At 47.2% G+C, this 24949-nt stretch overlaps 1 protein-coding gene across 5 annotated transcripts in view; it reads left to right on the forward strand.

Annotated features, from left to right (window-relative positions):
- Positions 1-24949, forward strand: part of LOC144945074 (zinc finger protein 362-like) — a 63630-nt gene that overhangs the window by 28226 nt on the left and 10455 nt on the right. For 3 of the 5 annotated variants that reach the window (XM_078873310.1, XM_078873313.1, XM_078873311.1), the window contains exons 2-8: positions 5918-5981; positions 9322-9607; positions 11098-11217; positions 11724-11864; positions 15148-15328; positions 19659-19706; positions 24318-24542. In XM_078873310.1, coding sequence (XP_078729436.1) covers positions 5919-5981; positions 9322-9607; positions 11098-11217; positions 11724-11864; positions 15148-15328; positions 19659-19706; positions 24318-24542 — 1064 coding nt within the window. In that variant the 5' untranslated portion in view covers position 5918. The remainder of the gene's footprint in view (positions 1-5917; positions 5982-9321; positions 9608-11097; positions 11218-11723; positions 11865-15147; positions 15329-19658; positions 19707-24317; positions 24543-24949) is intronic. The other 2 variants (XM_078873312.1, XM_078873315.1) reach the window with 2 other exon arrangements.

Below are 24949 nucleotides of genomic sequence, written 5' to 3' on the forward strand. Positions count from 1 at the left end.
AAGTAGTTGCTACTCCAGTTAGTAGATACTACTATACTGTCAGTAGCTACTACTGGGCTCAGTAGCTACTACTGTCGAGTCAGAGACTACTATAGAGTCACTAGATACTACTGTCTCTCTCGTATGTAGGGTGTTTAGGTATATATGCCGACGACAATTTTCGCAAACCTTTTGGATCAACTATTTACTCCCCACATTCTATAACTTTTTAGACTTCTGCAAGCCTCTTTTAATTTTGTTCATGGACAAATGGACAGACAAATGGCACACCGGGCTTTCACAGTAGCTTGGTTCTTGTGTATGTATATGTTATGTATTTAAGAAAAGCTTTGAAATATATTTTTCCCCCGGGCATCGCCGGGTACTTCCCACTCGTAGAGATATGTAACTTTCACTTGTTTGGGGCCTCAATTAAAGTGGCTTCTATTTCTTTTCACTGTTATCTTTTGATCAAGGACTGTCATGAAACTACATAGGTATCTATTAAAGTAACTATTGTTCATCTTCATAGAGATCTATTAAATCCACCACCATTCACTATCATAGATGCCCTTTCAAGACATGTTTCGGTCACTGCATAAGCCAGCGGTAAGCATTGGGCGGTGACGATTTCTGTCGGTCATCCTGTACCATTGGTTGGACATTCCACATTCCTGTGGCAGGAACTATTCTTTAATGCAAGCGAATGGCACTTGCTTTTATACGCGCCTATACGAATAAACGGAGTAGTGACGCGGCCCAGCGGTAGAGGCGCGTTTGTCGCCTGTTGCCGATATTCACGGTTCGAACCCAGCAGACCGCCCTGGTGAGCACCACAGTCGCTAGGAGATGTTAACTACCTCGCCTGGTATACAGGAGCTCGTGGTTTCGATCCCGACCCTGACAACTGCTGTATATTTGGAGTTTGCATGGCTCTCTCCTCGTGGTCACATGGATTTTTCTCCGGGTTCTCCGGTTTTTCCCTCCACATTTAGAATCAACATGCATTTCGAGTATTTGGCTGCGATAAATTTCTGCGCGATGATAAGCCACTTGGTTGAGCTATAGTTTATGACAGCCAGTTCTCTTATGAAAAAGAGCTATGTAGCTTAGTGTGGCCTTACCTGGTAAAATTAAATATATTTTTGTTCTAGTTTATTGCTGCATGTATTAACCGTCAAGATAGAACGCGCTGTCTGCTTCACAGTGGACGTTGGAACATCTGCTGATGCTGTGCGCAAGAGTAGACCATTGCGTGCCGGCGTCAGGGTCCAAAATTTCCCAATTTTCTAAAATTATCCGCAAATTACCTCGATTGGGATTTTGCCTGGCCATCGTCGCCCCCTTACTGGTGCACAAATGCCTGTTTTGTAGACCAACTGCTGAGAGTCACCTTGTGCCCACAGGAACAGCTACCACTGAGTGTGCCATGATGTAAAGTGCGCTGTGAAAGAGTATAGGGCGCTGTAAAAAATACATTATTATTGTTATTGAAACCAGTTCTCAAAACAGATCTTTAAAAAAGGTACTTTCTCGCTTTCATAGATCTCTATGAAAGCGAATTGCCCTCCCTGAAATGCATGCGCTCTGGCAAACTAGCGTGTTTCAGTTTATTGGCTACTCGGATGATCTCGTTTAGCCAGCTGCCCGCCTTATTTTACAAGGAAGATCCGTGGTGTCGCGGTGACCGCAGCGACGACAACAGCGAAATGGAGACAAAAAAACATCGGTGGTGCACACGGCACCACTAATTGTCCGAGAGCCGCGTTGCGCTTTGGAAAAGCGCAGGAATGCGTGTGCTCCTGAAGTGTGGAAACCAGACACCCGAGAAAACTCTACGCTCCGTGGGTCACTGAAACTATGGAATCGCTGCCCACATCTCGCGATGGCGTGCGCGCGTACTCACACTTTTGGGGCTTCGTTGCAGAAAATTATCGTGAATGTAAAGCCTTTGTAAACTAAGAAAAAACTAAACTTTTGACTTTTCCACGTAAGGCCCCACAGCTATATTGCTACTCTTTGGTTCTTTCGGTAAAGTCACGTAGGTATAAAATAAATTAAATCACGACGTTTCGGGCGCAACACAAGCGCCCGTCATCAGGTGGGACCAACCACAGCAAGAAACAATAGCTATATTGCTCTTTTTCAGAAGCGACCTGGATATCACGAATGATAGCTGAGCGAAGTGGCGTATCATAATGTGGAAATTTATCGTAGCCAATTACTCTTAATCGCATGTTTCTAGAATGTGGAGGGGAAATTCGGAGGACCCAGAGAAAAATCCACGCGACCACGAGGAGAACACACAAACTTCAAATATACAGCAGGTGTCAGGGTCGGGATTGATCCCACGACCTGCTGTAAACCAGACGAGGTAGTTAACATTGAGGCCCTGGCCCCTTTTTAAATCCTTTATATTAAGTTCGCTTGCTTGCTTACAACCGTGCAAATCTTTCGGTCGTTTTTTAACCCACTTCGCGTGATCCAATCGAGCTGACATTTTCCACACAGACTCGTTGTGCGTGACAATTAATGTTCGTGAAAAAATTTTCCCAAAATTTGACACTTTTTAGGACAAAAATATCTTTAATTACCAATTGCTTAATGGTGCAATGCAATCATCTGACCCATAGGTGGCAGCCATCTCAAGCCAGAGGACGAGAGGACTCTAGCCGCCACGCATATAAAGGATTTATAGTGAAAAACTTTGTTTTTACGGGTTATACTTGTTATCCTTTGTGTGCCGCTGATGTCTGAGCACACCGCCCACGCGTCCGATCCTGTCGGGTGTGGTCTGAAAATCTAAAAGAAGCATTTGTGAAACAAGATTCGGTTGATGAGATCCATAGGCTACAACCAGGGTGCCATGGTGGTGAGATGTTAACTACCTCGCCTGATATACAGGAGTTTGTGGGTTCGATCCCCACCCTGACGCCTGTATATTTGGAGTTTGCATTTGTGAAACAAGATTCGGTTGATGAGATCCATAGGCTACAACCAGGGCGCCATGGTGGTGAGATGTTAACTACCTCGCCTGATATACAGGAGGTCGTGGGTTCGATCCCCACGCTGACGCCTGTATATTTGGAGTTTGCATTTGTGAAACAAGATTCGGTTGATGAGATCCATAGGCTACAACCAGGGCGCCATGGTGGCGAGATGTTAACTACCTTGCCTGACATACAGGAGGTCGTGGGTTCGATCCCCACCCTGACGCCTGTATATTTGGAGTTTGTGGTGTCTCTCTCCCCGTGGTCGCGTGGGTTTTTCTCCAGGTCCTCTGGTTATTCCCTCCACATTTAGAATCAACATGCGTTTGAAGTATTTGGTTGCTATAAATTTCTGCATGATGAGCTATCATTTGTTGCCAGGTTGCGTCTGAAAAAGAGTGCTACAGCTCAGTGGGCCTCACTTGGAAACAAAAAAAAGCGTTTTATCGTTTTAGTTTAAACAAGACTTCAAAGATAGTTACTATTACAGTGGCAGCGGCAGATCTTAGCTGTAAATTTCAATAACATTGCAACTATTCATAATCAACGTTTTTGGGTTTAGATCGCGTTATTTATCAATGTGTCGTAACCCTCCACCACCCGACACGGCCAATCAGTAAAAAAGTGTCACGTTGACAAAAGACAAATAGTTCACTGCTTTAGCCCACCGGTGTGTTGAAGCGTGAAACCACAACATTTACAATTTGAGTAGTACGACGTTTCGCTGGTAATTGCATCCAGCATCATCGGGCAATTCGCCACCATGTCAACGTGACACTTTTTTACTGATTGGCCGTGTCGGGTGGTGGAGGGTTACGACACATTTATAAATAACGCGATTTAAACCCAAAAACGTTGATTATGAATAATATTGGTCGCGAAAGCCTACGTGTGAAACTGACATTGCAACTATTGTTCATCTTCATAGAGATCTTTTACATCATTTTGTGATTGCACCTTCTAGTTTTGATGACCATGATCAAGAATTGGCCCTTATGTGCCAATAGGGCTCATTGTGATGTACCTACCCAATTTGAAATGTTGCTGCGTCGCGAACAAACCATAACTGGCTCTACGTAGCTATGGGCTGTGAGTTGCTTTCTTAAATGTTTGTCTTTTATGAATGCCAATGGCTCTCGTCTGGTTAAATAAAGAATATAATTGGTCTTGACTTAAAGCTTTCATGACTGCAGGAATTCATATTCTTTGGGTCTTTCGATGCAACCACCTAGATAGAAAAATAGTAAAGGAAAAAAAATATCATGACGTTTCGATCGCAACAAAAGCAATCGTCATCAGGTGAAAAATAGCGGGAGAGTTACTGAGGCAGGAATTTTTTGTTATAAATTATAATTATAAATTATAAAAAAATTTTCCTGCCATAGTAGCTCTCCCGCTATTTTTCACCTGATGACGAATGCTTGTGTTGCGATCGAAACGTCGTGATATTTTATTATTTATTATTCTTTTTCTATCTACGTGGCTTTACCGAAAGACCCAAAGAATGATATAATTGGTGCAAGTTGCTTGTGTGTGTATGATGCAGGGTTTGTAAAAATACATTATGTGCAAAAGTGTCGTCTAAAAGACTAACGTTGGATGGACGAAATAAATTGATGAGTTTTTTGGTTCGCCAAATGAAAATAGCATTTGTCCTTGGCCCATCTTATTTACCACCTTGGTAGTCGTGCCCTTGGCTATTGTGCAACGCGCAAAACATGGCCCAGATTTGTGTACTTCATGGAGTGCTATCGGCAAGCGCTATGGCCTGCCAATGCGGTGGCCAAGAGACATGCGTGACCAATTGTGTTGAAATTTCGTACCTCGAGTTGCAGAGTAGTAGATGGCTGTCGCCCACTATTTCAGGCCATTGTATTGCTTGTGTAATAACAGTCTTGGAGACGACTTCTGGAATCCGTCTTTTTATTTACTTAGGGTACAATTACTTCCCACTGCTGATAGGCAACGTGAAGTGGACAGATGGACCGAGAGAGACGCACGGCCACGTGGCAACTCGGAGCCCCGCTCACGCGTGGCCCCTTCCTTCCTTCGTTCCTGTTCTGACCCCGTGTCGTTCCTCTCTACCCCTATTTAATCCCCGGGTCACGTGGTACGCTTCAGCCAATCCTCGTTAGCCTGCATCGAATCTTCCAGGCTCCCTCATCAGCTCCCGGGACCACGCCCCTGACTCATCTCCCCATTGGCTGAGGCCAAAGCCAGCAGAACCAATCTCCATAGCTGTCACCTTTCCATCACGTCAGGGCCATGCCCCCAGGCTTCCCCCCATTGGCTGTAAACCAGGACCGGCAGAGCCAATCACCATGACGAGTTGTGATACGTCAGTGAGCCGGATATAGGCTCATATTACACTTGTGAGACTCGGTGATGTGAAAACCAATGCAGATTTTCTGTTTGAGCAAACCGCTGTGATGAAACTGACTCTGAAGGCACAGTGGTGGATGGATCAAGCATTATTCCACGTGTTTGAGAAAGCAAATGCTGTTGATCCATTAATGTATTAATGCTGTCTGTCTGCCGTGTACAATTGACTTGCAAAAATACCAATGTAAGGTTTAAGTTATTCGCGCTGTTAGTCTGCCAAGTGTATCGTCTTGCAAATGACCAATGTGATGTTAGCGGATAAGCAGGTAATGAGCAATATAGAAAGCCTTTCAGGATGCAATATTTTTTTGCTCTGCGTTGCCGCCTTGCTGCATGCTGCGGGTTTACTGATTGATGATTTAATTGTCACCGCGAATCTCGGGGAAAAAAAACCCCGTATCAAGCTCGTTTCGTTGTTTGCACTACCCACTTCTTTGAAAGTGAACGAACCCTGCTGCTGTACGATATTGCTTTGGCTTATTTGCGTTCGTTTCGATGCCTTGTGTTGCATTAAAATGTGAGTGTTTTGCGTGGCTAACCTGCATGTCTTGTGTGTTTACCATCAGAATGGCAGAACCGCGGTTTAATAGCCCTTATTTCTGGCCTCATCCACCGACCATGACCAATCAGGTAGGGCATCGGCAACAAACAAAAAGTATTTTTTATTTACTTGCGTGCGCTTGTTTTGTGTTGTCTGCACGGTACACAACTGTACAGAATAAATTTTTTGTTTGTTTGACGACACGCGGATACTTTTCGTCTTCACGTAACTTCCCGCCGTCGTTCTTCCGGCGCGGCCCCCCCCCTGCCCCACATCTCGATGTGCAAATCCGCAAGTGCAGCGAGTCAATGTTGTTTCAGCCCTGGTCGGCAATGAATGACTGCACAGTGAAACCCTTCGCGATACGTTTCGCTCATTCGATTCCCAAGGTTTCCCTATCTGTGGTCCCGCCGCTCAAGTTCGCTTGCCAGGCGAACACCTTTCGGGAGTGTACAGGATCGCAGCCTGGGGGTTACAACATCGGCCTGCTGGTTTCACGAGTCGTTCTGCGGGGGAAATCTGCCTGAGATGAGCGTTTCTCGGTGGGCGTTCCTTCTCATTACTCGATGCCCACAGTCACGTAATTGGATTCATAAAAATTCCCCCCAAAAATTCAACTCATTATTACAAGTGGTTCATATGCATATAGGAGGCGTACATTTAATGGAGCATGCATACAGATATTGCGTTAATCCTCTGCTGGTTAAGGGCGACGACGACGACAACAACAACACAAGGAATAGAGGGGTGTCAAGGTGAGCTGGAACCGCCTTGGGTGATTTTCCACACTGGATTTGGATGAATTGGACATTGCTTCACGGACGACACAAGAGGGCACCACCTTGTGGGGGCGGCATCAATTAAATTCAGGCTCTCGAGAAAAATCTTGGCGCGTAAAAACTAGTTGCCCATGAGTTTGTTGACACGCTTGCGGCACGTGCTTTAATCGCGCACGTGTTAATTCACTGCTGGGTAAGGGGATTCCCCCACGCTTTTGTGGGTTGTAGGGGTTATTTTACCGTGCTTCACCACGCTGGTCAGTTCGGGTTGGCGAAAGGCAGGGGGGGGGGCTTCGTAGACATTGGAGCATAGTACAGTACTGCAATGCACTGTATTTAGCTATACCGCCGACTGCTGACTACGTAGCCCCACTGCAACATACAATCAGAATGAGAATATTTATGCTGGAGGAGGAATGCATGTTCTCTGCACAAAGATGGCCCATCTACACACTGTCCCAGGCTCAACCCTGTGTGTAGCGAATTGTGTGTGTGTGTGTAAAGCGATGATGATAATAATTGTCCCGTTCACGAATCTTTTTGCAATTGTTTCCATCGGGCTAATGGTACAAATGAGAACGAACGAACAAGACACGCACAGTAGTACATACCGCGCAAATGAGGGGTACACATTGCACTGTAGTGACAAAGTAAAAACAATTGATTCTTGAAAGAAATGGAGACTCCAACCCGCCCATCCCCAATCATGACGATGTTTTTTTTTTGTGCGGTCATTGGTGCCTAAGATTAGACTGCCAACTCACTACACTCGATGCCAGTTCAATCACAGGATGGCATTTAGATTTGAACCTATTATCTCAGCAGTGCCAGCAGTCCTCTGACCTCTGACCCACCCAGCCACATAAAGTTTTCTCACGCTTATCAGCATTCAATTGCCATCAAGTCCAGTGCACAGTTCACGGTGGCTAGGAGATGTTAACTACCTTACCTGGTATGCAGGAAGTCATGGGTTTAATCCCGACCACCCTGACACCTGTATATTTGGAGTTTGCGTGTCCCTCTTCCCGTGGTCGCGTGGATTTTTCTCCTCCAGTTTTTCCCTCCACATTTAGAATCAATATGCGTTCAGAGTATTTGGCTGCTATAAATTTCCACTTGATAAGCCACTTCGTTCAACTCTCATATATGTTCTGTCCCCCTTTTTTTCTGTCCCTCAAATTACATTTTGTCTTGTGCTATCCGCATCATGTGGTGAGACAAAGACGACGGTCATTTGAAACGCTCGCAGTGCGAGGGGCGACGATTGATGAACTCCTTTCACATGCCCTGCAAAAGTGTGTTTTATGACGTGACAGACAAACTGATTGTTTTTCCGTATTTTATGCCGGAATCGGGCAAATACGGTGAAAAGAACTCCTTTAATTTGATGTTTGTTTTGTTCAGTCATTGGTAACCAGGCTGCGATCATCACCTCACTGCACCCGAGAACACGGTTTAATTACAGGCAGCTGAATCCCCAAAGTTTAACTCGGGATATCAGCAGCGCCCATGCTCGGTGCTGAGATGTTGTACTAGCCCTCTGAGCCGCCATCCAGACAAATAGGTCACTATGCCGTTGTCAACATGACTGTGTAGTTAGTTGCTCCAGACAAATGATTTGTAGTTGCACAATTGTTGGGTTGAACCGGTTGCCTATTAATCTCATTGCATAGTTTCCACGACGGAGTAACGGACACCTTTGAAGCATTTTAATAGCTCGGCGATTTTAAGTTAATTTCCTTACGTTCACGATGCATGCGTAGAAATCGTGCTTTGTAAGGGATGGGCCCCCTATGACTTGCGCAAATTTCACCGTTCGGCTCACAGAACGAACGAGGAGCGAGCAATCGATTCTCAAGCCGTGATCCCGACCGGTGCCAATTCATTGAACCGCAGGGGCAGCGAATTGTTACGTTCCTGGACGCGATAAGTGCAGGTCCCCAACACAAGACGCAACTGCCGCCGATGGTATTTTATATTCAACGTTGCACGGGTGCGCTCACAAAACCGAGCTGGAGGCAATTTTGAACTCTGCCCACTCTCCAGCGTGTTTCTCTTAATGTAGGTAGATGGCAGCAGTGAGACACGCACATTGAACATGGCGGATTGTAGCAACAGGGGCATGAAGCCGAGATCAAGTCGTGCAGCCTCTTGGAGCTGATGTAATGGGCATCCGCTTAAGCTTTTCTAAGTCCCAATGGGTCGTTTGTTTTTTTTTGACGGGAGGGTTCTGCATTGGGCTGTTTGGCCAATTTCTTTTCAAAAGCAACGTTTTGCACGTGGGAAGAAGCCGCAGTACTCGCGACAAAACTCCCACCGCGCACGCGAGGGGCACACCGGAGTACCCGGACAAAACATCGCGCGACTTGAGAAGTTAACGCTCAAAAGATCGACACAGATGGGTTCACAAACCCACCTGCTGTGCTGCGATCACTGGCCCACCTTGCAGCCCAGCAGATTTTGGAGTTTCACAAATCCACATCGATAATTATCGTTCTGTGATCCACCGACCCCCCCCCCCCTATCTTAAGCGTCGTCTACAGTTGTGAGACACGCGCGTTCTCCTTGTTATCGTTTGACGCGCGTGCGTGCGTGCGCGCGCCTGTTTGTGTTTTTCCGTTGACGTGAACCTTTCTCTTGCACTCGTCAGATCGACAACCTCGTCCTGATCAACAAAATCAAGGAGCAGCTGATGGCGGAGAAGATCAGGCACCAGTCGCACCAGCCACTCGGGCAGCCGTTGCCACCGCCGCCACTCTCCCAACACTCGCCCTCCACCCCCAACCTAAGTCAGCAACAGCTGTCCCAACAGCAGCAGCAGCAGCAACAACAGCAACAGCAGCAGCAACAGCAGCAGCAACAGCAGCAGCATGAGGCCCAGCATGGCTCTGGGAAGCCCAATGTGGCACTGCACGCCCGTCCACCAAGCACTATGGGTGAGGGGAGAGAGGGGGAGTGTTGTGAAAGTGGTTCAGGTGGTCTGGGCATGGGGCTAGGAAGCAGAGATTGGTGGATCGCTTGTAGATTGAGATGATCTCGTGCGTGTATCCACCAGTTGTGATTTTTGGCAGGAGCTGGGCGAGTTGTTTTTTTTCCCGATCGAGTAATCGTTTACCGATTTATTGGTTTGACCACTCGGCGAACGCAGTTGGGGGGGAGGGGGGGTAGGAAAAAAAGGTTTCGACCTTTGTTCTCCCCGTGTGTGCCGCTGGGTGGGAGGTGGTGGGCACGGCTAGGTTTACGGCACCGTCAACCTGACTGGTTTGTTAGGGCAGCCGCCTCTCTTAAAGGTGCCTGTGTAGTTGACCACAGAAGTCGTGGTCGTCGGTTATTATATTTAGTTGTTTAATCGACTTTCTCCCAGCTCCAGATTTGATTGATCATTATACAAATTTGGGGGGGGGATGCTTAATTCACACGTCTATTTATTTATAGTGTATATATAAGGGTATGCTTTGGCCGGGTTGCACTGTGGTTAAATAAACGGAACTTGCAATTGGATAGCCACGAGTCGAATTCCCAGCCGAGGTGAAGTACGTAAATCGAGGCCAACTTCTCTTTACAGGGGTTGACCAAACGAGTGACACTTTGTGGGAAGTCAAACGGTGATCACCTCAAGGGAAAACTGGGCCTCACCATAGCAATGTGGAATTTTCACCATCAATTGGGCCGTCAATCGAGACCAGCACCACCGCCCCATGTCGTACTTCCTGACCCATTAGATTTAAGCGGCAGGCTGCTTCCAATATTCAAACCCTTTTATCGCGTGCTATGATTATCTTTGCAATTTGCTATGCTGTTAAAAAAACGTATTAAAGAAAAATTGGAATCTTACCACTTAAATTGCTAGGGTTAAGTAAATTACTTAAATGGAATTATACATGACAATCATTGCCCCCTACTGCGAAAACCTGTCAGGACCCTCCTGAAAATTTCACGAGACCCAGCGAGGCTTTAATGGGTAAACGAGCAGTGATGAGGGGAAAAAAATGCCATGCTCACGTGAGCTGGGAGACACTTTAGCTACGTTTTCATGACCACTGGCAAGCCTGCCAGCTTGAATTTGACTTTGGCTTGCCAGCTCTGCCCCTGTTTCCTCTGGTAGCCCTGCTGGACCTAGCCAGCACCAAGGGGGGCCTACTGGGGTAGCGGGGTCTGCGAGATCCCTCTTTGCGAGGGAGCCCCACGCGCTTTCGCCCCGGGGCTGCCCCCAAAAAGAAAGAATTTGCGTGTTAATTATTGGGATGCGCGCGGTTGATGACGTCCGTCGCTCAGTTCAACTGCAGGTGTGCGTGATATTAAAAAAATATAAACGCAATTGAACCGCGGTTGAAGATTATAAACGTGTAATAGACTTTTTAGCGTGGCGATGGCCTAACCAAAACCAAATCTGCATTAAAACAATTTAAAACGATTTTTTTTTAAGATCGCTTTCCCAAGCCCTACGCCACAGCCGTGGAGGGTAGGGAGGGGGAGGGGGCTGGGGGGATGGTGCGGGAGGCTGGTGGATTGCGGGGACACGGATCCGGGTCTTGCTGCTGCTATGGTTAGTGTGAGGGTTAGGGTTTAGGGTTAGCGCTAGGGAGAGGGGGACAAAGGGTCTATTGGGCCCCCCCTTAATTCTTTCGACGGCCATTAGTCATAATTGTAACAATTGTCAGCATTAAATGTGTATAGGAATGGCTAAATGATTCGCAATATTGGATTCATAACACAAGTAATTCCCCACTGGGTGTTTTGTCCGAAATAAAAAACGGTTAGGAAAATAAATGTCTGACTTAGGTCCCCTGGTAGGAAAACAATTTGCACCCCCTCCAAAATGTTAAAACTTTAGCACCACTGACGATGAACTACATATTCATAAGCTCGTAAGCTTTCATTTAACCTCAGTCCTTGAAAAAGATGCTTAAATGACTGCACTTGCAGATTAGCCGATTTGTTACATCGCCGAGTGTTGGTCTCGTCTCCTGCCTCGCGCTCAAGTCTCATGACCCGTTGTGATGTCGATGCCCACTGCTAATCGTGTCACGTGCTGCCGCCGTGCTGTTGCAGGTGACATGGGCTGCCCGTCACCAGGGGTCATGGAAGGCCAGGTGGGCATGGCTCGGGGAATGGTGTCTTCGGCCGGAGGGGGCGGCGGTGGCAACCAGGGCCGCGTGGACACAGCGGGCAGCCCCCTGCCCATGATGCCAGGTGAGGGCCCGGTCTAATGCAGCAAAGTAGGTTCACCTTTCGATTTAAAGCTTTCGTGACTGCAGGGATGCATCTTCTTGGTTCTTTCGGTAAAGTCACGTAGAATGGAAATAATAAAATAAAACATAATAAAATTATTCTCACGACGTTTCGGCCACAACGCAAGCAGCCGTCCTCAGGCTGCTTGCGTTGTGGCGTCAGACGCTGTCTCCCCGACAGACCTGGTCTTCACCTGAGGACGGCTGCTTGCGTTGTGGCCGAAACGTCGTGAGAATTATTTAATAATGTTTTATTTTATTATTTCCATTCTACGTGACTTTACCGAAAGAACCAAGAAGATAGGTTGACCTTGTTTCGTGCACCATACGTGGGTAACGAGGTAAGACCGTTCCTTTTTTGTCGGTGCCACCATCCACAGGACTTGGTGGCATCGACTCAAAAAAACTTGCTGTTACCAAGGTGCAAAATCAAATTTACGATGCTCAACACCAGGGTAGCGACAACGTGCGCTCGCACGTAACAGCAACATCGAACCTTTGTTGTCTCACGGCGGGCTCAAGTTTGAGAACCCGGGCCTTTTTGAGGCTTCTACTGTAGAATATCAATCAGGGCATGGACCTTTGGCTTCGTGTGGGAGTGAATGCCACGTCAAGATCTCTTGAGCGAGACAGGATCGGGGTCTGACTTGTGTTTAATATCACTCAACCCAGAGAAACACATTCCTTCGGAGTGGGCAGGTAGGAACTTGGTTGGACAGCGCATTCGTGCGATCCGTGTCACGCGGCGCAAGCTGCGTGGGGCGGCGCGTGACGTGGTGCTGAGCCCGCCAGAAGCATTCTATGAAATACAAATTGAGGGCGTGGCTATGCACGACAGACAGTCAGACAGACAAATAATCCCTGGTGGGCAGTGTGGAACTGTTGTTCCTACCTGTAATATCCCGCTTCACTAGTAGGGGGAGAGTATCTAGACAACCCGTACCAAGGCAAAATTAACCCAACCCTAAAACCAATAGCAATACCCGCCATTCGCCACTAAGTGACGTCACCCCGGCACTTGTGCCAGGCCAGGTGCACCCAACCCCACGCGATCTCGCACGCATTCACTCGCGCCACTTGTTGCGTTCATTCTTCTACCACGTGTCGGAGCTTGCGCAACTCGAGGCGCTCACGAAGGCTCAGTGCGTCGCATATTCACGACGCGTTGACGCTCCACAAGGCACGCGCGCAACCGCTCATGCAGCCCCAATGCTGCACCGCGGCAAGACTCGTCTCGCTTCCTCCCAGAGCAAACCTCTTGTGTAGAAGGGCACGCCAAGGCAGGCCCCGGGAAGTGTCTGGACCGCACCCTTCTGCTCCCGCGCTCTCACCTCGCTCCCGTTCACGTCTGCTGCTCACCAGGCCCCCCCCCCCCCCAACCAAGCCCCTTGCAAACACAGGCTCTCTCCACCAGAGTGTGAAGCTGCACTCGCCGTCTCAAGAGACTGGCTCCTTTTGCATGCGCTGCCAATCGGGCCCAGTTGGTACTTCAGCCACTGAGTGGCCAATAATTGCATCAAACACATTCCTGCGGAGGAGCTGGTAGGAACGTCGGGTTGCTCGGTCAATGGCCAGGGTCAACGGCGGCGTGGTGTATTCCGCAAATATGCCCGACTGTGAGGGCGAGCACAAGCCGGCGTGAGTAGGTTAAACGTTGAGTTTTATAAGGGCACCACGGTGTGACCAGCCCCTCCCCACCCTCCCCACCCAGCCCTTCCCCACCCTCCCCTCTCCACTCAGCTCTATCCCTCCCATTTCTGGATGCACGACGGACGGACACAATAATCCCCTGTGGGCTGGTGTAACCAGGAGGTTCCTACCAGTATAACTCTCTCCAGAATTGGTCTTTACACCTCCCTGAATGCAAGTTTATCTATTCCCGGCTCGGCACCACACCTGACTGAAAGATAGATAATAAACAACACATTAGATGACATCTTCTTGGTTCTTTCGGTAAAGTCACGAAGAATGGAAATAATAAAATAATACAAATAAAACATAATAAAATAATTCTCACGACGTTTCGGCCACAACACAAGCAGCCGTCCTCAGGTGAAGAACAGGTCTGTCGAGAAGACAGAGTCATTCAGACGCTGCTTGCGTTGTGGCCGAAACGTCGTGAGAATAATTTTATAATCTTTTCTTTTTATTATTTTATTATTTCCATTCTACGTGACTTTACCGAAAGAACCAAGAAGATGAATCCCTGCAGTAACGAAAGCTTTAAATCGAAAAATTAGATGACATATTTACAATACTGTTGCTCCCGTTGCCGGGTGTAGATATTTTCTAGATCAGCTGTGGGGCAGTGTCCATTAACCCCGTGACTGCTTGGAAGATTAGTAATTCACACAGCTTTTTGTCAGTCCACTGCTGGACGAAGGCCTCCCCACGTTGTGTCGGTCGTGGTCGTTGCATATCTATACTTCACCACACTGGGGTCAGTGCTCTGTTGGTGAAGGTGATGGGTGATGGGTGCCCCATTAGCGGTTCAAATATTACTCGCCACTGATATTATCCATGGCTGGAAATCGATCTCGGGTCACTGGGTTCATGATTCCGTGCGCCAACCGCTGTCCCACCGCTCCCCACAAGCTCTCATCCCACATGAATAAGCATATACGTACATACGTAAGGGTGAGTGAGTGTTCATGGATGTTCGTTGAATTGAGAGGACGGGTAATATTTACTTACCTTTTGAAAGTATAGGCTCGGAAATGCCTTGAGCATGTATGTACGAGTAAGTGAGTGAGCGAGTGGATGAGTTAGGGAGCGAGTGGATGAGTTGGGGAGTGAGTGAACAAGTGGGTGAGTGAGCGAATGAGTGAGTGAAAACTAATTTCTTTAGAACTGCTTTTTGTGTTGAGTTTGGTGTTCTTCCCCCTCCCCCCACCTTCGATGAGCACGGTTGGCTACGTACGATGCGAAAGAAGTTCAACACACATACATACAGTGTGAGAGTGAGTGAGTCAGAGGGTGGGTGCGTGAGTCCATGAGTGAGCGTGTGGGTGGGTGCGTGAGTGAGTGAGCGAGTAAGCGAGCGGGCGAGCGTGCGAGTGCGCGAGTGGGTGAGTAAACGAGTGACTTGAGAGCCACGTAGGTAAAAAATGAAATAAAAATGAATAAAAACAATAAAATCACGACGTTTCGGAGGCAACACAAGCTTCCGTCTTCGGGCGAAACTGTCACAGCAAAATATCTGTATCAAATCTAGAATTGACGTGAGAGCGTTTGCGTCCTCGCAGGCCTGACGTCGGCGCACCAGGTGCTGGAGGGCATGTCCGGCGTGGGCACCGTGGGCAAGCGCGGAGAGCGTGGCCGCAGGAAAAAGGCGGCCCTGGACGGTGGCGGGCAGCCGGTGCTAGTCGTGCCCTACCCCATCCTCGCGTCGGGCTCCGACCAGCCCAAGGACGGCAAGACGTACAAGTGAGTGCACTAGCGGCGCCCCCGCCCATCTCTCCTCATCTCACATCTTCTGCCTCTTGCAAATACAGCAGAGTAGGTTGCCATCGTACGAATGTTGAACTTCTTTTCGTGCCTTACGTAGCCAGCGAGGTAAGACCGTACCATCGAGGTAAGACCGTTCCTTCTACGTCGGTGCCACCGCCCACAGGACTTGGTGGCATTGACTCTAAAAAAACATTTTTTAACGAGGTGCAAAAACGAAATTTACCATGCTCGGCACCTATGTAGTAATTGCAGACACGTGTTCCCTACATTTATCGCAATCTTAATCGAATGATCACAAGTCAAATCCTAATTACTTTTGAATTTTGACGGGGTTGATTTTTCCGTACTCCCCATTTGCCTCTTGCTTAGGTCCCGTCCACTCAACACTTTCCATGGTTTTCCATCATCTCCCCCTCATCGCTTTTCTCATTCCCTATGCCCTCTCTGCCCCATGTCTTTGTTTTTCCCCTTTGTCCACCACGGTGGCGAGATGTTAACTCCCTCACCTGGTATGCAGGAGGTCGTAGGTTCGACCCCGACCCTGACGCCTGTATATTTGGAGTTTCCATGTTCTCCCTGTCGTCGCGTGGAATTTTCTCCGGCTTTTCTGTTCTTTCCCTCCACATTTAGAATCAACATCACGCGTTTTAGAGTATTTGGCTGCTATAAATTTCCACTTGATGAAGATAAGCCGCTTCGTTGAGCTATCATTTGTAGCCAGGTCGCTTCTGAAAACGAGTGCGACAGCTCAGTGGGCCTTACCCTGGTAAAATAGAAAATATTTTTAGTCGTCTTCCTCATCCCACCCCTGCTTTGTATCTCCTCATTCATGCCCCTTTTGTGTCCCCGCATCTCCACTTTACCTGCGCACTGTCTCCCATTATCCACCGTTTGTCTCCTTCTCTTCACCTCCACTCATCTACCATTTGCCTCCCCTTATCTTCCCCATCTCCTCTCTGTTCCCCTGACCTGTTTGCCTCCCGGGCACATGGCTATGATCACCGTCACCGCCATTCTCCGCCCAACCCGAATCCTCCTTTTTCAAGGCAATAGCACACGCAGATTTTTTTTTCTCTGAGCGACAGTCCTTGGCATCATCCGAGTTTATTTTGCTTGCGAATTCGATAACGCCTTAATCGTATCTGCCCTATCCTCTCCATCACACGACTTATTAATGTCATTTCGGCACTCGCTGTCGGGAAATCCGAAACGGCGATGGGGTGGCGGTTGTCCCAGTTGGTAGGGGTCACGGTTTAAGTTGTAGTCGTGTCATGCTCGATTCTGATTGGACGATAAAGTCACGTGGGCTGCCTTGTACCATACCAAGTCCTGCCTTTGTTACTCAAACGTTCAACTAAAAAAGTGCAGCAACCCTGATCAACCTCTTCTTGGTTCTTTCGGTAAAGTCACGTAGAAGGGAAGTAATAAAATAATAAAAATAAAATAATTCTCACGACGTTTCGGCCACAACGCAAGCAGCAGCCGTCCTCAGGTGAAAACCAGGTCTGTCGAGGCGACAGACCTGGTTTTCACCGAAACATCGTGAGAATTATTTTATTATGTTTTATTTTTGTTATTTTATTACTTCCCTTCTACGTGACTTTACCGAAAGAACCAAGAAGATGAATCCCTGCAATCACGAAAGCTTTAAATCGACATTTAACCCTAATCAAGTTTGGTCAACTCTTCAAGGGATCTCAGAAGCAGTTCTTCGGTATCCGCTTCTGCGGGCCATTGTCTCACAAGAAATATTTAGCTGCTGTGTTTACATTTTTTTGAATGGATTCTCCATCCCGTAGCATGATGCTGATTGCACAATCGAGATAAAATAGGGGAAAAGAAGATGAGAGGAAAAATGGATATCTCATCTCTGTGTTGGGGCCATTGCAACTTACTCGCCAACATATTTTTTTGTCGACATGCTTTTAGTTACGTTGCTAATTGGCACGCAAACGACTCATCTCTTATCATCGATTTTTGCTCACGATGCACTTTTCAAATTGCGCCTACGAATCCTGGGTCTATAAATCGATATATGCAAAAAGACAACAATCGAGTTGTAGCACATAACACACAAAAACAGGATGCAATCAATCTTGAATCCCGACAACTCATTGGATCACTGTTGAGGGGCTGGGGGGGGAGGGTGTAAGGGGTGAATCATTATACGCTCATATAAATCAGTATTGTGTATGACCCTTAGGTGTTGTACTGTCCTTTCAGAATTCAGTAGACTGTAAATTAACCACTGGGGTTAATTTAACTGCACGCGCGTGATAATTTGCACGCACTGCTGAGCACGCACATGTGGTTTTAGTTGCGGGGCATGCCCATGCATTTGTTTTTGACAAGGCAAGGTACTGAGTACCAACCCTTTTAAGTCCATCTAGATTCCTGAACTTCCCCACCCTCATCATCATGTATTCCCTCTTCATGTCCACCACCCCCCTCTCTCTTCATCCCCACTCACTCCCTCTTTATCCCCACGCAATCCCTCTCCATCCCCACTCACTCCATCTTCATCCACACACACACCCTCTTCATCCCCACCACCCCCACCACCACCCTCCTGCTGCCCCTTCACATTCCCCTCCGTTCTCTCCCCAAGCCATCTTCCTCAGCCCACACTTACTCCCCTGTCGACAGTGGTCAATCACTGAGCCTCCTTTGTGCTGCTGGAGCTGTTCCCAAATTCCGTTCGGTGAACTCGCTCCTTTCCACTATCCAGGTTTTTAATTATAGCAGTCGCTTTTCCTTTCGAGTGCACATGAAGTCATCATCGCACATGACGCTAGCCTGATGAGCGGTAAATGTGTCCAGAGCCCACTCCGCGAAGAGGAGTGAGTACTCATGCCCTCGAATTGTAGGACAAATCCGCGAAAGCTTGCCTCTCCGCGAAACTTTCCACTTCCTTCAATTGATGCGGTTAATTGAGAGTCTACTCGCTGTGTGTTGTGCTGCTTTACCGAAGTGCATTTTGACAGTTTTCGTGTGGACCACTAAAATTGTGCTTTCTAGAATCGAGCTTTTGTGCCAAGTTGGTTGCCTCGCCCTTGATCTCAAATTCCCGTCCGTCTCTTGTTTTTCAAAACTTGCATATACGCTCCTGCCAAATCGTTTGTTGAGCATTGGCGGCAAAGTAGGATTATTTGCGTAGAGCTGCTATGACTGCTGTTAAAAGTGTCGATGCCTGCAGAGTAGGTGTATGTCTCCAGCTGCCATTGCTCTTAAACAAAATCTTGTTTTCAGAACTGTTATTTATTCTTCAGTTTAAATAATGTAATTTAAAGTAGAATTTTACAGCGTGAAGTCAAGCTTCGTCACGGTAACCTGAGGTTGTATAAAATCATGATTAGGTCGCGAAACATACAACTTTATTGGCTTACGAGAAAGTGTTTTAAAAATTTGGCCAAACATCCCAGTCACAAGATGTCGTCCTTCTTAGGTAAATTAATGACTGTTATCACGATGATTACAACTGCCGTCAGTTTTCCTGCCCGTGCTGTCATCGTGGACAATTGCCATCGCCATAGGAATGTGGAATTTCCGTAGTTGGTTCAGGGCCACCAACAGAGACGAGCCCACACTCATTTGACAGGGGAGGGTCGGGGGGGGATGCTTGACCAGTGACATAACTCATTGTGAACCTGTCACAAAATGTAAAAGACCCATACTTAGCGAAAAAGAAAAATCTATTAATCTTTTAATAAATACCCCGTATCTCTTTTACACTATCTTGCCCAGACATCCGGACTAGCTTGGTGAGAATTTTAAACGCTTCGGATAAATATTTGGAGAGAGATAAAACGCCGAACTTGGTGATGACGGCACTCGCAATGCTCGATGTCTTCATTAGGTCGGGTTGATAATCGTATGTGCGGGTCAAACCACCTGTGGGATTAAGAGGTGACCCTCCCCCACCCCCATACCTAGATGGCAGTACAGCAAGTAGGTTCCTTACCGATGTGTACTGCATATGTTGCTTGCATGTTATCGCCTCATATGCTTGGTGAGAGTTTTATTTTTTTTCCGACCAGGGACTCGCCACCTTACTCCCATGTGGCGTGAAAAACGCAAAAGTCGAAATTGGTCAAATATCCAGACCGCAGGAGCCACCTGAAAAAAGAGCTTACACTCGAGCCTTTCTGGATAAATAAATTATAATTGCTACTATTTTGCATGCTACTATATATTTTTTATTATTATATTTATATAAATATTAATACTCTATTTTTGTCCCCCCTCCAAAAGATAAGTTCATCTAATCGGATTATTTCATGTGCCATCACCTGTTGTCACGTTACAGTTTAAACCCCTTCGGGTCAATCGCGGAGGGAGGGGGTCAAGACACCAAGTAAGACAAATCGTTTTTTTTCATCATCAGTGACACAAAAGATACTCGATCGCAAATGCGAGGATGCCACACAGCCCCCCACGAGGGAACGCCTCCTCGTGTTGTCGTCGATGTTCGGTGTCGTCGCGCGGCCCCCAAAAGGGGGTCTGCTTTTGTGTGGGATTGTTTGACGCCCGCCTCCCAGCGTGGCTCTAGAGTTTCGCTAGATTTGGACAGGTGGTGATGTGGCTCGGTGGCTCGGGGGGTGGGGGGGGGGGTCATAACGGGCGTGTCGGAGCACTGAGCGCGCACGCTGCCGAGATGCCGGGTTCGGAACCGGGGGTTGTATCCACCGAGGATTAAACCGGCCTTCAAAATTCCAGTCTATTGCTGTGCTCCGTCCCGCGACCAATGGCTGCACAAGGACCCAACCTACTAAATGTTTGTTGAAATTAATTACGAATGCTAAATGTTTTTTTTAATGAATGTATTTCGGCACAGAGGACTACAAGTTTCAATTGATTGACACGCAGCGAACACTCGTTCATTTTTTTTCCTCATCCAAGATTTTACGCTGAGTTTGCTTTCGGTATCACAGAATGAGACTAATTCGGAGCTCTGCAGCGAGCACTGTGCGAGAAAACTGCCCCCAGAAGTTGACGTCACGTAACTGCTTCTGAAGTGGCTTCAAATAAGCACCTTTATGCACACGATTTAAACACCTTTACATCAAATTTTGATTTAAAGCTTTCGTGACTGCAGTGATTCATATTCTTGGTTCTCTCGGTAAAGTCACCTGATGATGATTGCTTGTGTTGCAGTCGAAACGTCGTGAGAATTTTATTGTTTTATGTTTTTATTATTTTATTATTTCCCTTCTTCGTGACTTTACCGAAAGAACCAAGAATACCTTTACATCACTGAAATGTTTAAATCTCTTTCGAGCTGTAATTGATATAAATTGAGTGTAGAATCACATTTAATGATGTTTTTTTTTTTTACCAGTCATTGCCAGTCGGGCCGAGATCATCAACTCGCTACACTTGAGAACCCAGTTTCAATCACAGGTGGCTTCAACCAGGATTCCAACCCAGAATCTTAGCAGTGCCGGCTCTGTGCTCTGACCTGTGTCACCCAGCCACCTCTAGCAGCGAATACTCTTTAACGTAACACAAATGAATGTGGTCCAGCATCAGATTGACTTCAAAAGTAGTTCTGTGAAGTCCTCTTCCTGGGTCTTTCTGACACGACCTGATGTCACGTTGCTCGCTGCGGCAGTCACTGATAGAATTGTAATCACCTTCCAATGTGACATCGTTGACAACACAATTATATAATTGGACTTGTATATTTTTTACATAGCGAGAGTGGTGCAGATGTTGAATGTTGCAGTCAGCGGTGGCGTGTATATGGAGCTGAGAGTAGTGATTTAATTAATTACAGCTGAAAATTTAGGGGTTGTAACGATGCTTTAATTATTTTCGGTTTCTTTGATGCGTGAAAATTGCATGAAATTGATAGGCTAATGCTCGGCTAATGGAGCAAACAAAACTCTCCAAATGAGACGGAACAAATGAAAAACAATGCAAAAGAGGAAGTAAAATTTAACACTCTATCGATTCTTGAATCAAATGATGGCAATTCATCAATTTGCTGGGGGAGGGGTAGAGGTTATGAGAATTGCTAATGAATGTATTTTGCGTTGATGCTTGGATCACGGTGGCGAGATGTTAACTACCTCGCCTGGTATGCAGCAGGACGTGGGTTTGATCCCGACCCTGACGCCTATACATTTGGAGCTTGCATGTTTTCCTCGTGGTCGCATGAATCTTTCTCCACATTTATAAACATGCGTTCAGAGTATTTGTCTGCTATCCATTTCCCGATGATAGGACACTTTGTTGAGCTATCATTTTTGGCCGGGTCACATCTGAAAAAGAGCAACATAGCTCATTGGGCCTTATCTTGTACAATAAAGATAGTAAAATAGTTAATGAGACATGAAACATCAGTTTATCAATCGATGTCAATTCTTCAGATTATGATGCATGCGTCAAATCGTATGTGTGTAAGAATTTATATTTTCAATTCCTGCATCTTGTGGGCTCACATGACCCCCTTCAGCCACTGTTGACAGCCTCATTCACCACAGTGTACGCTTAAAAATGTATTCCTGAATAAAATCCCGACTCTTGGGGCAAGACAATTCATCTTAACCGATCGCCAGCGGGGACGGGTACATTGTTAGACGCCCATGGTAAATGGAATAAAGAATCTACGGGACCCAAATATTAGACATCGTTACGCAAGCTGGACAGAATCCATACTCTTAGTTCTTTCGGTAAAGTCACGTAGGTAAAAAATGAAATAAAAATTAATAAAAATAAAACAATAAAAATCACGACGTTTCGGAGGCAACACAAAGCCTCCATCTTCAGGTGAAACCGTCACAGCAAAATATCTGTACCTTATATAGTGGTTAAGGGGGGAGGAGCCAGGAAGGGCAGCGGGGGAGTTGTGAAGTGGTCAATTACTGCTTTTGTTGTACTGCTGGGTGGGTAAATGAATTAGATACGATTAAGCCGCTCTTTGTTATGCTGTTTGTGCGCAAGTCGCTCTCTGCATCGCACGCGTAACCCCCCCACTGCAGCCACAAATGTAGACCGCCACCACTGTCGCCATTTGTTTGAACGTAGCAAAACTCTTGGGGGATATGGGTACAGTGCGTTTGGCGTTCCCCTGCGGGCAAGGGTATGGGTCTGCACCGAACATCGGCGCAGCGCGAGAGGCGTTGGGAAGCTTGACACGTGACCTCGTGGCGGAACGCCGCCACGACTCGTGGCTTAGCGCACACGGCCCCACCACCGTTTGATTCCCGGTTATGCTCACCGGATGGACGATGATTTGCGTCCCGGGAAAATAATTGCCTGCGCTGCGAGGATAGGCCACCGAGTGCCCCCCTTGGTCGTCAAATGTATTGTTGTTGGACATTTTGGAGAAATATCAAATGCGCACTGCAGAGTAGAACCAAGTGTTATGTTTTGAGTAGCTACAGAATCCCCACGTCTACACTAGCAAAAGTTATAAGCGAGCATCATCTACTCCTTCCCCTAGTTAGGTAAAAGGACGTTTATTTAAAGCAACACTCTACGAGAGTCCCATTTATTTAGTTAGCTCACTGGTAAAAAAAACAAAAAACATGCTCTTCGTATGATGTTTATAATCTTTCTGCGTGGTGGTGCACATGCAAGTTTTGAAAGATGCCCTCGCCATGCTCTGTGACTGCTGGTTGCTATGCTTTTAACCCGATTTGGATCAAGTTCAGGACACTGGTAAAAGCAAAGCCCTGTTTTGTACCACCAACTTTTATTTCTACCTTGACGCGGCGAAGACATGCAGGAGATAAATGTCGACGCTTTGTCCATGTATCAGCCATTGGGGGGGCGTTAGTGGCGGTCCACTATAGCTGCAAATCCCACGACCTGTTTATTACATTTAAATAATATTCCATAATGTTTAACAGCCCTTCTGTGTCAGTCTACTTGTAGAGAAGGCCCCTTCCCTGCGCACTGTTAGTCATGGAGGTTGTGCGACCGAACTTTACTACGCTGGTCAGTGCAGATTGGTCAAAGAGGCGGGGCGGGGGGAGGCCCAGGACCAGTTTATAACGATCACTCGCCATTGATGCTAGTCATGGCCTGTGATCGAACTCAGGTTTCCGGTTTGGTAGCATTGGGTGTTGAACCGCTGCGCCACTGCTCAACCCCCTCGCTCAGTGTGTTGTTAAGCGACATGTATTTTGTGCTGTCCTCGTGGATTGTGGGTAATATAATGAACTGACCTGAATGTGAAACGATCTGAAATCATTTATTTCACATTGAAATATTAAATTGGTCTTGTTTTATTACGCACATTTCTCGATACATACGTCATAATCTTTAAGGAGTGCTTAGAATCGCTGCCATGGAGGCATGTCACGATGCCTTGATTAATAAATTATTAATTATTTGGTTAGATCATGGATATGTATATGCTAACGTTATATTTAGGCAAACGGGGACGAACAAAACAGCATAAGTAAGGCAAATGCAATGTGTGAATGAATAGACGCAAAGCCAGAAAAAATATGGATAAAAAGCATCTTACTGAATCAAATTGTAACCCTGAATAGAGAGAAATGTTACCTTGAGGCAAATGGAACAAAGGGATGAATGAGTGACAATAAGAATGAGACAATGGTGAGAATTAATTAAATTGCTGGTGGTGTGAGTGTTTACATGCCTATTGAATTGTTACTTTCTCACAACAATAATAAGAGTGGTTGGGTGCTCATCATGTTAATGAATTGTATAGAATGTCCTTCTTACTTCTGTGTCTCTTTGTCACTCTCTTCTCCCCTAAACCCCATCCGCAACCCCAACCGAACCCATCCACCCATCTCTGCGCACGGACGCTCACGGACACCCCTACCGATCCAACCAATTCCATCTAAACAAAACAAATCCGCAACCTCTGCTCCCTCGCACAACCCCATAACGACAACGAACGTCTCCTCCCGACCAATCGCCAACCGCCGCGGCGGGTGGTCCCCGCGACGACGACGACGACGACAACGACGCCCCCGGTGGGCAGGTGCAAGATGTGCCCCCTGACCTTCTTCACCAAGTCGGAGATGCAGACGCACGCCAAGTCGCACACGGAGGGCAAGCCGCACAAGTGCCCGCACTGCTCCAAGTCGTTTGCCAACGCCTCGTACCTGGCTCAGCATCTACGCATCCACTCGGGCGTGAGGCCCTACCACTGCTCCTACTGCGAGAAGGCCTTCCGCCAGCTGTCGCACCTGCAGCAGCACACGCGGTGCGTGGGCGGGGGGTGGCTTTTTTGCGTGCTGCTCGTTCGCATCTCCTAGGTGGCGAACGAGAGACGGCGGCGACGGGTCGACGCCTTCGCGCGAGATTGTGTCTCGGGAGCGCCTTGCGTGCGGCTTTGCGTCACGTTTCATCTCTCTCTCTTTCTCGCCACCGTGGCGCCCCATGTTAACTACCTCGCCTGCTATACAGGAAGTTGTGGGTTCGATCCCGACCCTGACGGCATGTACATTTGGAGCTTGCGGTGTCTCTCTCCCCGTGGTCGCGTGGATTTTTCTCTGGGCGCTCCGGTTTTTCCCTCCACATTTAGAATCAGCGTCTACGCGTTGAGAGTATTTGGGCCTTACCTGGTAAAATACAAATAGTTTAGTTTTATATCAGCCATATTATATCGGA

Source organism: Lampetra fluviatilis, chromosome 36 (assembly GCF_964198595.1).
Source record: "Lampetra fluviatilis chromosome 36, kcLamFluv1.1, whole genome shotgun sequence".
Taxonomy (NCBI): Eukaryota; Metazoa; Chordata; class Hyperoartia; order Petromyzontiformes; family Petromyzontidae; genus Lampetra; species Lampetra fluviatilis.